Raw genomic sequence first — 14,648 nt, 5'->3', positions numbered from 1 at the left:
AGGTTTAAACCAGTTTCCAATCACTTAAGCCAGTTTATGTGTAATGTCTGTCCCTAACCCTAATGCTCAACCCATTGGAAAGGCAAGCATTTAGCCAATGTTTTGGTATAGCCCGTGCATTCCAGTGGTTTCATTATGAAAGCAAAGATTTCCCACCTGCTTTCCAAAAGTTCAATTTTAATAGTTCCAAACAAAGCTGATGCAAAATAAGCACTTTCCACAGTAGAGAATTTGGCTAACTTTCAAACAGGAGCAAAGCCTTGGCAGGACCCACTTTTAAACACTATGTTCCCTGGTATCATATCGTGTACTTCAGAGCACATTTCAATTGCCAGAATGAACCGAGTCGATATTCTTACCTCGATGCCACTCGAAAGTATTTTTGGATGAAATAACATATGATAGCAAGAGGAACTAGGGCAACGAGAAACATTGGTGTGACGTAGGAAATTACAGCGAGAGCAGACACACACAGCAAGGTGGAACGGCTTAGGCACTCCAGAGTAGCAGGAATGTGCTAGACAAATAAAATAGAGAGCAGTAAAATATCCACAGTAAAGGAAGGGAAATAAATGTATAATACATAAACTGACATTCAACATATCTATTCTTTCTTTTCCCCACTTATAATAAAACCCCACTACTGTGATTTTAAATGTTGGTATTTAGGGCTCTTTCTGAATTGGCAGGTGAGTTCTAGAGAAGCGTGGTGGGTTCTCTCTGCTGTGGCTGCACACACAGTGAAATGTTGGCATAAGGAACATCAGGAGAATGAAAATTTCAGGATAAAGAACAAAACACAAATCCCCAACCCATCTCCCATGCTATCCTATATTACTGCATTTCAGTAGAATGAATTTATAATGAATATAAGTAAAAATAGATGAAATGTAGTGTCAAAAGGAAATGCAACTACCGTTGTAGTGTGACATTACCTTCTTTCTCTTGTTATTTGCCTGCCCGTACTGCATATAGGCCTTGGACACAGGAAGTCATGTGACAAACCACATCTCTGTATTCATGTATCCCAATGCATTGTTGGTTTGGTTGTAGTAGAGAAGGAGAGAAAGGCTAAGCAATTTTCTCTGAAGGACAAATTGCAAATTATAAATGAAGTGAATAGTGGAATCAAAATGAGTGATGTTGCTAAAAAAATGTAACAGCAGTATCAAATATGTCAATCTTTTTAAAAGACAGACATAACATTTAAAGCATAATTCAGGAAAGCACATGGGTTGCATGTTCATATCAGTGATTTGAAAATGTGGACAATGTGATTTATAAGAGGTTTCTGGATATACATGTTAGAAGCATCTAGTAAGTGGAACGCTACTGTGTATTAAGGCATTGGTATTTGCAAATATACTCAGTGTTATCAGTTTTAAGAGCAGCATAGTTTTATATATACAATGTTGTGCAATGCAGAAGCCAATCCGCTGTGAACACTTGAACTTCAGAGTGGGAATGTGCAAAATATCCAGAAAAATTACTCAAGGAATAATATTTATAATGCAGATAAGATAGGTCTTTTCAAATAGATGATGCCCAATAGAACGCCAGCCCAAAAGGGTGATCGTTATCACCTTCAAAGCAGGCAAAACAGAAACTGACTCTGAAGCTGTATTGCAATGCAAGTGGTACAGATAAGCCAAAGCCATTAATAACTGGCAAATATAAAAGCCATAACTGCTTTAAAATGGGACAAGCCTGTTGTCTGACCATTGTCCAATGCACAGACTTGGATGACTACAGAGCTATTCAAGGAATGGCTTCCTTGTCTTGATGTTAGAATGAAGGTAGCACAAAGAAAAATTGCTTTGCTTGTGTTCCACATACAGCTTAGTGCCCAAGGCATTAAAAATAATGAAAATGGAGTTCTTTCTATCCAACTTATCTACTGTGTTGCAGCCACTGGATCAAGGATCATTCATGCTACTAAGCCAATCAACAGATCAAGAATGGTGGAAAAAGTTTCAGCAAACTTGGAAATTAATGAATTTTCCAATCACTGGTGTTCTTTGTGGCATTCAAATAGCAGCAGCTGAACGGAGAAACATTAGTCATGGTATCATCAGCAAATGATGCTGTAAAGCGGGCACCCAGCCAGTGGCACATCAGCAATGATATGACAAACTACAGCCAGAACAAAGCGCAATGATCCTGCTATATTAGAATGGTAGATGGAGGTTTGCTAGAAAACTGACATGTCTACTGAAATTACATTCCAATACTGCATCACTGTAGATAATGATATTCTGGTGGTGCCAGAGCTATCCAGTATATCCACTGTTGACAAAATTATACATGCAAAAATAAAATGGAGAAGGAGAAGATGGAAAAGTATCTGTATGTTCATTTTCCTCTTGTTTACAAACACATTATCACTCAGAGATGTCCCAGACAACATTTTAGAGTGCAGATATATTCAAACATTACTTGGAAAGACATGCAGGTACAGGCATTATCAAGCAGTGCAGAAGAAGATAACTGATTTCATACACTGAATCAATCAGACAGTATTGTATTATCTTATGTATTAAAATAATATAGTCAATGTACCCAGTTTATGTTTCTGACTTCATTTCACAATATGTTCCTGCCTGTTCATTGCAGTTGTCCCCTGGCATTTGTTGCCTGTCCCACACCACATATATCAAGCCTCTGGGGAGTACTCTTTCAAACTTGGCAAACTTTACTTTAACAACATTTCACTATACAGAAACATGTTTGCAAGTCTCCTGGAATTCATTATACCAACACGTCACTGTATGTACTGTAGGACATTCCTCCAAAAGAAAACGTGTGCAAGTGGCAATGGAGATAGGATAAAGTGACCAACTGGCTTTTGTGTTTGGAACTATACTATAGCTGCAGGTGATCAGACCGCTGGACTGTTGCCATAATTTTATTTCCATGAGGAGCAAGTGCTTCAACCATGAGACAACACTAGGTCCCTTTGTTAAAATAAACCACAAACTCTGACATTTGGATGGTATCTGATTAATTGAAAGTGTTTAAAGAACTTAATTTTAAGAACTGGACTTCTATTTTCTAGAATACCACAAGTCATAATGTAAAGATAAAGGCATGTAAACTAAATGCTCTCAGTAGGTTGGATTAATTAATAAATAAAGTTAAAACCCTCTCTGGTCAATTATAACTAAGTGAGATTTAGTTCATCTTAATATAATGTGAAACATTCAGAGACATTTTGTTTTTACTGGAGATTATGGGGGCGGGGGGAAGTGTGCAGGGAAACCCGCATGCAGAATTCAGTGAATAGTTTTATTTATTCTGTACCTGGTCAATGGTATTACAATCAGCAGAAAATCTGTTCAAGATACTTCCCAACGGGGTGGTTTCAAAAAATCTATAACAGACAATAAATGGGAAAAAGTAAGAAATTCAACACCTAAGTAATTTTTAAAATTTTCCCTTCTGACACCCATTTCTCTTGAGCTATGTTCTGCATTAAAACACATGGATATCTATTGATTGCAGTAGAGCAGGGGTGTTAAACATATGGCCTGTGGGCTGGACCCAGTCCATGGAGCCATATGATCTGGCTCATGTGTTGGTGAACTAACCCCACCACAGCACAGGGGGTTGGTGTGAGTCGTGCACTGTATGTGGAGCCCCACCAGACCAGCCCTGCTTGCTGGCACTGGACCCAGTCCAGAGAGGGCCTTGCTGGAACTAGCTCAAAGGGCTGGTCTGGCAGAACACCACATACAGTGCTTACCCAAGGTGGCTCACTGTGCTGCATGCAGTCAGTCCAGTCCCACCCCACCTGCTGCACTTGGCTTGTGGGATTGGCATGGGGCATTGCACTGCCCAGCACTCAGCACTGGAGGTCCAGGGCATGGGCTGCATGTGGTGCTCTGGACTGACCTCCTGTGCTGCCTTGCAGCACTGGGTTCAGCCCAAGCACTACACACAGTGCACAGCTCAAGCCAACCTCACATGCCATGGGCACAACGAGCACTGGGGCCAGCACCTGCCAGGTGTGGTGCGTGAACTGGACCTGGCACCACAGGCACTGCACAGACGATTACTCCTGGTTCAGACCAGAGACCACCCCAGTGATACTGATCCAGCCTATGGGCTGGATGAGTTTGAGTTTACCACTCCTGCAGTAGGGAATACTGTGGGGATACTCCTATGATGCAACACCATGTTCCAATGTGGAGGCAACTTTTGGCCTACAGTATATTAGGGGTGTGCGAAACGGGCTGTATTCGATTTGGATTCAGCCCAAACTGGGGACAATGATTCAATTTGTTGATTCAGCTCACTGTCCCCGATTCAATTTGCCTGAATCCGAATCTGAAGATTCAATGCTGATTCAGCGAATCAGTGATTCGGCCATAGACACAGCTTTAAATGTTTTTTCTACATACCTTGAGGTACCAGGTGCGGCTTGTGAACACTGCAATGCTGGAGCGGATGGAGCATCCCACAAAAGTGTGTGGGTGGGGGCCCCCCATGTGCTTGGCAGCGAACCTGGAAGTGGACCAGAAGTACTTCCAGTCCACTTCCAGGAATGCCGGGAAGCATCCCAGGGGGTCCCCCTGCACCTCCCTGGCTTAGCAATTGGCTGCAGGGAGACCCTGGGCTCCTCACCCAGACCTAGGAGGCACCAGTTGCCGAGCTGGCGGTGTGTGGGGGGAGCGGGGCCCCCGTGCACTCCCCGGCAGACCCGGAAGTGGACCAGAAGTGCTTCTGGTCCACTTCCAGTTCTGCTGCCAAGTGCACTGGGGACCGCCCCCCGTGCTCCTGTGGGATGCTCCATCCGCCCCAGCACTGCAGCATTCACAAGCTGCCTGGTACCTTGAGGTATGTAGAAAAAACATTTAAAGCTGTGTCTATGTCCGAATTGCTGAATCGATTCAGAGGGTTCCGATTCAACTTGGAGAGATTAAAGGGTCTCCTGATTTGATTAGCATTTGGCGATTCAGCCACCGAATCAGGCCGAATCTCCACTAAATCGAATCAGGTAGCCCTACAGAGTATCTACTAGCCTGCCCATATATAGGGGAACCAGGCACCAACAAGGACTAAGCCTATTTCTGTACCCAAGTTGGAACATGCTGACAGGATATGAGAAGAAGGAAGGCATGAGTAATATGTCTAGTGCCTCTGAAGTGACATAGCCTGCTGTGTAATTGTTGAGTTCCCAAAACAGACATATTAAAGACTTGACTATGGCCCAGCACTATCAGTTTTTTCTCTAGATTTCCTTTATGTCCCTGCACAATGTAAGTAACATAATTAAATAAGAAAAAACATTTCCCTTTCACATATACAAGGAACTCCTCTGTTCATACAAGGTACAAACTAAATGTATTCCCAAATCTTGCATGACCCCATTATTTTTTCTTGAAATACCAATAAATGATGGAAAAAATCATTTAAAAAAGTTTTATATGAACTTATAGCAACAGGTGGATATATGGGACCGAGGGCTTTTTTGGGCCGGTGCTGAAGACCAGCTCACCATGCACATCTGGCATTGGGAACTGAGGAATTCTATGCCCTATCTTGCCATTATATTAACACCTGCTTGGAGCCTGAGAGGCCCTAGGCTGAGATTATGGTCTTTTGTGCACTGGCACCAGAAATAAGAATTATGCAGGCCAAATTACACAGTTAAAGATACTTGTGCAATTCCATTAATGATGTGTTAGTAAGACTTGTTCAAGGCTATTAGCTTCAGCGAAGTTGTGCAGGAGTAAATCATTGCACCACAGTAAGCACTTCCATTAAAGAGAAGTACAATAGAACAGAATCTGCAACTTCCTGACTTCTGGTTGGGTTTTCTCTTTAATATATTTGCTCAAATCTAAGTTGTTCCTAAATTTAAGATGACCCCCTGCAACAGGGAAGCCTAGCCCTGTCACCAGAAGGCAGGTCCGCCCCTTTAAGGCCAGAATTTACTGGGCATGGAGTGCTGGGAAGGAAGGGGTTAAATGCTGAGCCTGACCAGCCAGTCAGCTGACCGGAAGGGGCAGGGCAGGACTATAAAAACCCTGGGCAGAGCGGCAGTGGGGGAGCAGCAGCCAAAGGGGAAGAAGTACCTCCCAGAGCTCAATGGAGAAGCTTGGTAAGCAGTCCAAAGGCGGGAAGAGGGGAACTACGGAAGCCCCAGAGAGATGGCAACTGCACCTCAGCAAGGACCAGCTGACGGTGAGGAGCCGAAGCACGAACCCTGCGAATGTAAGCTGACATGCTGCTTTTCTTGATCACATTTGCTGGTGGCAGTTATTACCTATGGATGGGACTGTTTATTTTCATTCTTTTTCATTACTGAATAACACCGGTGGTTTGGGTGAGGCTATTAGGAGAAGGAGGAGGCCTCATATTGGGGCCCACTATGGAGTGGGGACCCCGGTGCCAGTGAGGGTGCAGCTTTTGGCAGTACATAGGCCCTGATGCCAGTAGGGGCACAGGATTTTGGGGTGCACTGACCCTGGTGCCTGAAGGTGCATTCTTAAAAGGCCGGGGAGACCTGGTGGACCTGAGGTGCACTTTTATTTTATTTATTTTTTCTCTTTGGACTGGGAAAGTGCGAGTTCGGGGCAGTCCCCTGGCTTTGAACTTGCGACCCTCTGGCTGTGGGGCCTCTGGGCCAGGGGTGCCGGGCTCCAGATTGGAGCAGGAAAGGGGGCCATAAGCCTCAAGACACCGGAAAAGGCTAGAGCCTCAGAGTCAAACCCTGTTTGGTGGGTTTAGATGGGAAGGCCTATCCAGAGAAAGACAGGGGTCAGGCCTGCTTATGCGAAAGGCCCCAACATACAAAATACAATAGGCAGTCTCCCACTCACAAGAACATCATCATAATAATTTCCATCAAGACGTGGCAGGAGAGTAGATGGCGGGACATAAGAACTTTAAAGACGATGCCAAAGGCAACCCGCGTAAGGCGTTGCCAGGGAAGATTGCGCTGGGGAGGGTGACCTGTTACCCCCCCCCAATAATTAGGTTCTATGTACAGAAAATTCATAAATTTGTTACTATTTTCCAGGTACAGAATCTAATTATCAGAGGGTTGTCTTATATTTGTCCCCAGCTCACTGCTACAGCAGGGAAAATAGTGGCCGGCAGGGAGAGGGTCAGGTGGCCCCTTTGTCCTCGGCCCCCCTCCATTTCTCCCCCCTGCAGCCTTCCTGACCCCACTACCACCTGCAGTAGTAAAGTAATAACACCCTCCACCCCCCGATTTTTATAATTAAAATTGCAGATTCTGGAAAGTCAGAAGTTAGTATTTTGATCCAGGGTAAAAATGTCTATACTGTCTTACTGGGAAGTTAAAGTATGATTTTTTGGGGGGTTTTTTAGACATCAAACAATTAGGAGCCTAACTTGCACTGTATTTCAATGAACTACACTAAAAAAATTATTTGTAGTCACTTCAAAATAGAACTATATTTGAAAGGCTGTCTTGAAATAAGGAATATCAAATGTTACTTGTAGTAAAACCAAAGGAATACCTCATTGGTGCCAAAATAATTTTATTCAGCAGAGCAGAGTGTAGTTTTTTGGCAACTTTCAAACCAGTCCACTCCACTGCTATTGATGTGACAAGACACAATATAATCCCGATGCAGCAGAGTATGCTGAACACCTTTGAATAGTAAGCATGATCAAAGTTCTAAGAAACAAAGAAAGAAAAGTAGAAATGTTATCTTTTAACAGTTAACATAATTTAAAATAAATCAATTTATTTTGGAGACAGACTACAGAACTGACAGCTTCAGGAAAGAAGCCCATTTTTCTCCACCCAATGAAGAGAGGAAACACAAGCTTCCTTCTCCATTTAACTTCGCCAATGAGTCCTAACCACCTTAAGCAATACTTAAGGCAATTGTTCAGGTAAAAAGTGTGTTTGGATTGGATTAGATATTCAGAATCACAGAATCTTATAAAATTATTTTAAAAGTTTATGGTAGTGTTGGAGTGATGTTGTTGTCGTGGTGGTCCAGGAATTATGTGAGAGGTAAGGCTTTAAAAGTTTATGTATTTGAGACTTCCAATTGAGTAAACAATTCATTTTAGAGCCTAATATCACATGTTGGGTACCTCTTCTAATGCAAGTAGGAGAAAGACCAGAAAGTTTTAGAATAAATTACTAGCAATTTTACATTAAAATTCAGCCTCAAAAGCAAAATCTTGGTCCCACTGAAGTCTACAGCAAAATTCACAAAAATGAAAGTATACAGACATTAATTCATACACAGATGGAAATTGGGTTTTTCAAAAAGAATAATTTCAGCATTGCATCAAAAACCATGGAATACTTACTTAGTCCTTCTTAAAAATAATAAATGAATCATAGCACTATTCAAGCTGTTTGGTTTTTTTTTTCCTCAAAGAGATAAAATCCCACAGCTAACACTATTATGAATTCCATGCAGAATTAAAGTAAAAATCAAAGAGAAGTATTCTAGATTAGGGTTTTGTTCTCATTTGTTAGGGAAGTCAGCTTGAAAGCACTACCAGCAGACACACAGGTACAACACACAAAAAAAGAGTTATGTCTCTATCAAGACTATTTTAGAGATGCAAACCTACATTACATGTAGTAGGAATACAACACATCACACATAAAAGGTCAAGTGGAAGTTAAGGTAGGAAAAGGTTTACCTGTCAAATTAAAGATGTGGCTTTACTATACCTGGCAAGCTGTGCAATTCTTTTGCTTTTCTGTAATCATTGCAGAAATGGCTGCAGATGTCCACTTTGCCAGACAATAGTCAATAGCCACCATAACAGTGTGCTTCAAGAGCTGGGAAAAGACCAATAGAGGTAAGAGCAAAATTCCTGCTGAGCTGAGGTACTTCCCACAGGCTCGCCAAGGCATCTTTGCTCTCTGATGTAGCACAGAGGATAAATTGTCTTCATCATCACTTTCTGTTATTTCTTCTGCAATTAACAAAAAAAAAAAGACTGTTAGTAGCAACTGATAGTAAAGTTACACTGGGATCCTCTTACATTTTACACCTGGTATATGAACTGGCAAAGGCTGATTGCGAAATACCATAACAAGACTTATTACTCATGCTGTCTATGTTGCACTTTATGTATTATGTTCGTAGAACCCGATTCAGCAAATATCTTAAGCAGGTGCTTGGAGGCTAATAGCCCCAGTGCTATAAATTAACATGATATGGTACAACCAGTTAAATATGAGGAACAATATGCCAAAAAGCTAGTCTACTGGAACAACAACATAGTGCAATATCCACAGCTTGCAAGGTGACTAGCATAGTAAATATTATTCATGAAACCAGTCGATAATAGGGCATTTATTTAAAAAAATTAAGTAATCCTTTGGCTAACAGCTTAGGGATGCTCCTCTTCCTGACCTCCAATACATTTGATAGTGTTCAGGTGGAGTACTACATTCTTGCAGAGTCCTACTGTTGTAAGTAGAGTTTCAGGCAGATGCAACCTGCTTCTGAACTACAGATGGTAGGATCAGGGTCTAGCATCTTAGCTTACAAAATCTACCATTCAAAATGTGCACAACATTTTCATAGACACTAGGGCTGGAAGGGACCTTGGAAGATCATTGAGTCCAGCCCCCTGTCCCAGGGGCAGGAAATCAGCTGGGGTCACAGAATCCCAGCAAGATAAACATCCACATTTCTCTTGAAGGTGTTCAAAGTAGGTGCCTGAACCACCTTTGGCAACAGTCTATTCCAGATTTTGGGGGCTTGGACAGTAAAGAGGTTCTTCCTTATGTCCAGCCTGAAACAGTCATGAAAGAGTTTGTGACCATTTGACCTTGTTATCCCCTAGGGTGCTCTGATGAACAGATGTTGCCCCAGATCCTGGTGAACACCCGTGATAAACCACCAGGATCACCCTGAGCCTGCGCTTTTCCAGGCTGAAGAGTCCCATGGCTCTCAGCCTCTCACTATAAAGTCTATTTTCCTGACCTCTGATCATGTGTGTGGCTGTCTTCTGCACTCTCTCAAGCTTCTCCACATCCTTTTTGAATTGTGGAGCCCAAAACTGGATGCAGTACTCCAGTTGTGGCCTCACCAGGGCTGAGTACAACGGGAGAATGACGTCCTGGGATTTGCTTGAGAAGTATCTATGTATGCAAGCCAGCATTTTGCTCGCTTTACTAGCCGCAGCATCACATTGAAGGCTCATATTCATCTTGGGGTCAATCATGACCCGCAAGTCCCTTTTATTCATAGTGCTAATCAGTGTAGCACTACCGAGCCTATAAGCATGCTGCAGGTTTTTCCTCCCAAGGTGGAGAACCTTGCATTTTTTGGTGTTAAACACCATCAGGTTCTTGTCCACCCACTTCCTGAGCCTATTAAGGTCATCTTGGATCGCCCTCCTGTCCTCAGGTGTGGATGCTTTACCCAGGAGTTTGGTATCATCGGCGAACTTGGCCAGTCCGCTTCTGATTCCAATGTCCACATCATTAATGAAGATGTTGAACAGTATGGGTCCAAGGACAGAGCCTCGGGGAACCCCACTGGTCACAGGGCACCATGACGATTGACTTCCTTCAGCCACCACCCTCTGGGTCTGACCATGGAGCCAATTCCCCAGCCAGCAGATTGTAGTGAAGCCAAGGCTGTAGTTGGCCAGTTTTGTTAGGAGGTGATCATGGGATACCAGATCGAAGGCTTTTTTAAAGTCAGGATATACGATAACAATCTCTTCTCCCTTGTCCAGGTGATAGGTCACCTGGTCGTAAAAGGAAATAAGATTAGTCAAGCAAGACCTAGCTGCAACAAACCCATGCTGGCTATCCCTCAGGATGCTGCCATCAGCCAGTCTGTTAAGAATGGTCTCTTTGATAATCTTTTCTAAGACCTTCCCCAGGATAGAGGTCAGGCTGATGGGTCTGTAGTTTGCTGGATCGAGTTTCCTCCCTTTCCTGAAGATAGGTACCACATTGGCCTTCTTCTAGTCTTCGGGCACTACATCAGAGCACCAGGAGTTCTCAAAGATCCATGCCAAGGGCCGAGCTATGGTGCTTGCCAGCTCCTTGAGTACCCTGGGGTGTAAACTGTCAGGGCCGGATGACTTTAACGTGTCCAGCCTCTCAGGGTGTTCCTTCACAAGGTCAGCATTGATGGAGGGTAAGGGATCACCTTCACCCAGGCATTTCTGTCCTGTAATGGGCAGAGGCACCCCTTGGGACTGCTGAAAAACCGATGCAAAGTACCCATTTAGCAAGTTGGCTTTTCCTGGGCATCGGTTGTCAATTGTCCCATCTGGCTTAGCAGGGGTCCAATATTGCCCTTGCTTTTCCTCTGGCTCCCCACATATCTAAAAAAGAACTTTTTATTGTCGTTGATACTTGTAGCCAGTTGGAGTTCAGTTGCAGCTGTGGCTTTTCTGGTTCACTTTCTGCAAGTCTGGACCAATGCAGAACATTCCTCCTTGGAGGTGGATCCAGTCCTCCATCCTTTGTAGGTTTTTCTTTTTAGATGCAGGAGGTCTGCTAGTTCCCTGCAGAGCCAAGGGGGCTGCTGTGCCCCTTTGCTGCCTTTCCTCCAAGACGGAATACACTTAGCTTGTGCATCTAGGATTGCTCCCTTGAGGAGCAACCACTTGTCCTGAACTCCCCTCCCCTTTGGGTTGTGGTCCATTAGGGCCTCACCAACAAGCCTCCTGAGCTTGTCAAAGTCAGCTTTCTTGAAGTCAAGGACTTCTGTATTGCTGACTGACTTGCCAGCTTTACGGTGGATGGTGAAGGTGATCAGCTCGTGGTCACTGTCACCCAGCTTCCCTTCGATCATTAGATCGCTGATTAGGTCGTCCCCCCTTGCCAGTACCAGGTCAAGCAGAGCTTTACCTCTCATTGGCCCATTGACTTCTTGCGTCAGATAAAGCTCATCCATGCATGAGAGAGAGCTTTGCGACCGCTCGGATTTGGCCAAGCGCTCTTCCCACAAGATGTCAGGGTAGTTGAAGTCTCCCATGACAACCATGCAACGGGAGCGAGCAGCTTCAGTCAATTCCCTGGTGAACTCCTGGTTAAGCTCCTGATTCTGGGTAGGAGGTCTGTTGTAGACTCCCACTATTGTGTCCCCTGTGCCGTGTTCCCCATGGATTTTAACCCAAAGGGTCTCCAGTCATCCACCCTGGGCGCCAATGTAGGCTTGCAGGGATGCGTAGCTTTCCTTAACATAGAGAGCTACACCCCCGCCCCTTTTGTCCACTCGATCTCTCCTGTACAGGGTATAGCCATCTATACCCCTGGTCCAGTCATGGGTGGAGTCCCACCAGATCTCTGTTATCCCTATGACATTGTAATTATCTGTGTTAAGCAGGAGGACAAGTTCCTCCTGTTTATTCCCCAAGCTCCTGGCATTTGTGTACAGGCAGGAAAGTGCCCCTTTAGGGACCCTTGCCTTGCCCATAACTTGCTCCAGGGCTGAGGCAGGGGTGGGCTCCCCTAAGTGCCTTGACCTGCTGGCTTTGCAAGGGTTGCTCAGCGGGCCAGCAGTGGCGGTAGTCCCCCCATCCCCCAATGGGCTTAGTTTAAAGCCCAGTGGAGCAGGTCAGCCCATCTGGCTGAGAAGAGCCTCCTCCTCAGCGGAGAGAGGTGGAGGCCATCTCTTCCCAGCAGCTCACTGCCTCTCTCACCAAATAGTGGACTGTGGTCATGGAAGCCGAAGCCTTCCCGATGACACCATCGCTGCAGTCTTTGGTTCACTACCTCAATCCTTCTCTCCCACCTCAGCCCGTAGCCCGAGACTGGGAAGAGCAAAGAAAACACCACCTGCACCCCCAACCCCTTTAGCTCCGCTCCCAAATCCCTGTAGCACTTCATGACCCGGCTGGGAGCACTCCGAGCCGTGTCACTGGTGCCCACATGGATAAGGAACATAGGGTAGTGTTCAGTGGGCTGAAGGAGCTCAGGGATCTTCTCTGCAATGTCTCAGATACGGGCACCTGGGAAGCAGCAGACTTCCCATGCTAAGGGGTCGGGGTGGCAGATGTCCCCCTCAGGATGGAGTCTCCCACGACAAGAACTTTGCGTTTTGTCTTAGGGAGAGTGGGGGTGGTAGCTACAGTTGAGCCTGTGCTGCCTACCGGAGCTGGCAGCTTAGCAGGCTCTGCTGGGGCTGCAAGAAGTTCGTACCTTTTGCAAAGTTCCAGCAGGGTGGGGACCTTGGTGCAGCAGGCCTTGGGGCCCTTGATCACCTTGATCCAACCCCTTGGCTGGACAGCATGAGAGGTCCCTGAGTCCTCTCTTTTCCTGGAAGGTGACCTTGGTCTACTCTCTGCCTCCAGGGGGTGAAAGGCCTGGTAGTAGGAGTCGATCTCCCATTCACCATCCCTGATGGTGTGCAGTCTCTGGACTGCGGCCTGGAGCTCCTCCAGCTGGCACACCAGAGATCCCAAAAGGGAGCAGACCTCACAAGAGGAGGTGGCCATGCTCCCAGTCCCCAGAGCCTGCAAAAGTGTTAGGCAGCCCCCGCAGCCAAGAGCCAGGGGTTCCATCTGTGTGGAGCCCGGAACCATGGGATCCGTCTGGGTAGAGGGCTCTGAGGAGCCAGAGAGGGGGGCTGCAGGCCCCGAGGAGCATGCCCATCCGCATTTTACTGGTGGTAGTCTGCCTAACTGACTACCTACCCTAGGGGCTCACAGGCAGGGTCTGGGGCTCTCCCCGCTTACCCTCCTGCCCAAACTCCCTCACTAACTTGTGCGTCAGGCAGACAAGTGAGCCTGTTCATGAGGCTCCGGTTGTGTGGCTCCCTGGGGGCTGGGCGAAGTAGGAGCCAGGGGGGCATGTCCCTTCTCGGCTCTGACTCAGCCGCCCCGCAGCTGTCTGGGGTTGGGGTCTCTCCCTCCCTGCTGCGGGCCCCACCTACCTCTGGCTGTGCTGGAAGTCTGGGTCGGGGTCCCACTGGAGGGTCCTGGGGGTCCCTAGGCTCTACAGGGATGCAACATGCTTCTGCCTGTGTGTCTCTCACTGGAGCTGGGACAAACTGAGGTTAAGCCATCGGCGGACCCTTTTTAAACTGCCCTTTGCTTCTCTCTTTTAAAGAGAGAATGAATGCCCTTTCTCTGGTCTGGGTTCTTAAAAGCCACCCTTGTAGTTTGAAAGCTGCAGAGCAAGCTTTGCAATTGTGATTGTTAATCAAATGTTTCATGTGCATGTGTGTCTGAGTGAAATTATCCCAAAAGGAGGGTAGAAGAGCTTTCAAAATATAGAGATGTTCTTTATAGGGAAATAAATCAGCCATGGGCACTACTGGGCTAATGTGATGGGACAAAACTCCACTTAAGTCAGTGCAACTGTGCTCTTTACACGAGAAGAGAATTTGGCTCAACAAAGGTAAATGCTTGTTTAAGTTAGCTTCTTTTCAGAAATCTAGTTAAAAGTCCATGCTTATTCTTAAGCATGTACCAATACATGTAAGTGCTAAAAAAAAGGCACATTAACTAATGTGCAGTAGCTCACATGTAGACACTAATTTCAGGCACAAACTGCACCTGGTCAGCCGCATCAGCCAAGGGCCAGCCTTCTGCTTGGTGCAGAGCCACATGGCTGGTAGTTTGTGCAGCCACATGGCAGGGACAGCTTGTTGGTTGTCCCAAGTTGGCCTCTGGACCCTGGGCCTGATCCCTGGGGCCTGTGCCCTCTAGACACTGCCCCACCT

General features: G+C 45.7%; 1 protein-coding gene across 4 annotated transcripts in view; it reads right to left on the bottom strand.

Moving 5' to 3' along the window:
* ABCC8 (ATP binding cassette subfamily C member 8) overlaps positions 1-14,648 on the bottom strand; it is a 154,203-nt gene that overhangs the window by 23,196 nt on the left and 116,359 nt on the right. For all 4 annotated transcript variants that reach the window (XM_006277172.4, XM_019477068.2, XM_019477069.2 and 1 more), the window contains 4 exons: positions 8,675-8,922; positions 7,491-7,651; positions 3,301-3,370; positions 360-517 (listed from right to left, as the gene is read on the bottom strand). In XM_006277172.4, coding sequence (XP_006277234.2) covers positions 360-517; positions 3,301-3,370; positions 7,491-7,651; positions 8,675-8,922 — 637 coding nt within the window. The remainder of the gene's footprint in view (positions 1-359; positions 518-3,300; positions 3,371-7,490; positions 7,652-8,674; positions 8,923-14,648) is intronic.

Source organism: Alligator mississippiensis, chromosome 2 (assembly GCF_030867095.1).
Source record: "Alligator mississippiensis isolate rAllMis1 chromosome 2, rAllMis1, whole genome shotgun sequence".
Lineage (NCBI taxonomy): Eukaryota > Metazoa > Chordata > Crocodylia > Alligatoridae > Alligator > Alligator mississippiensis.
This window is presented reverse-complemented; position numbering and strand designations above follow the sequence as displayed.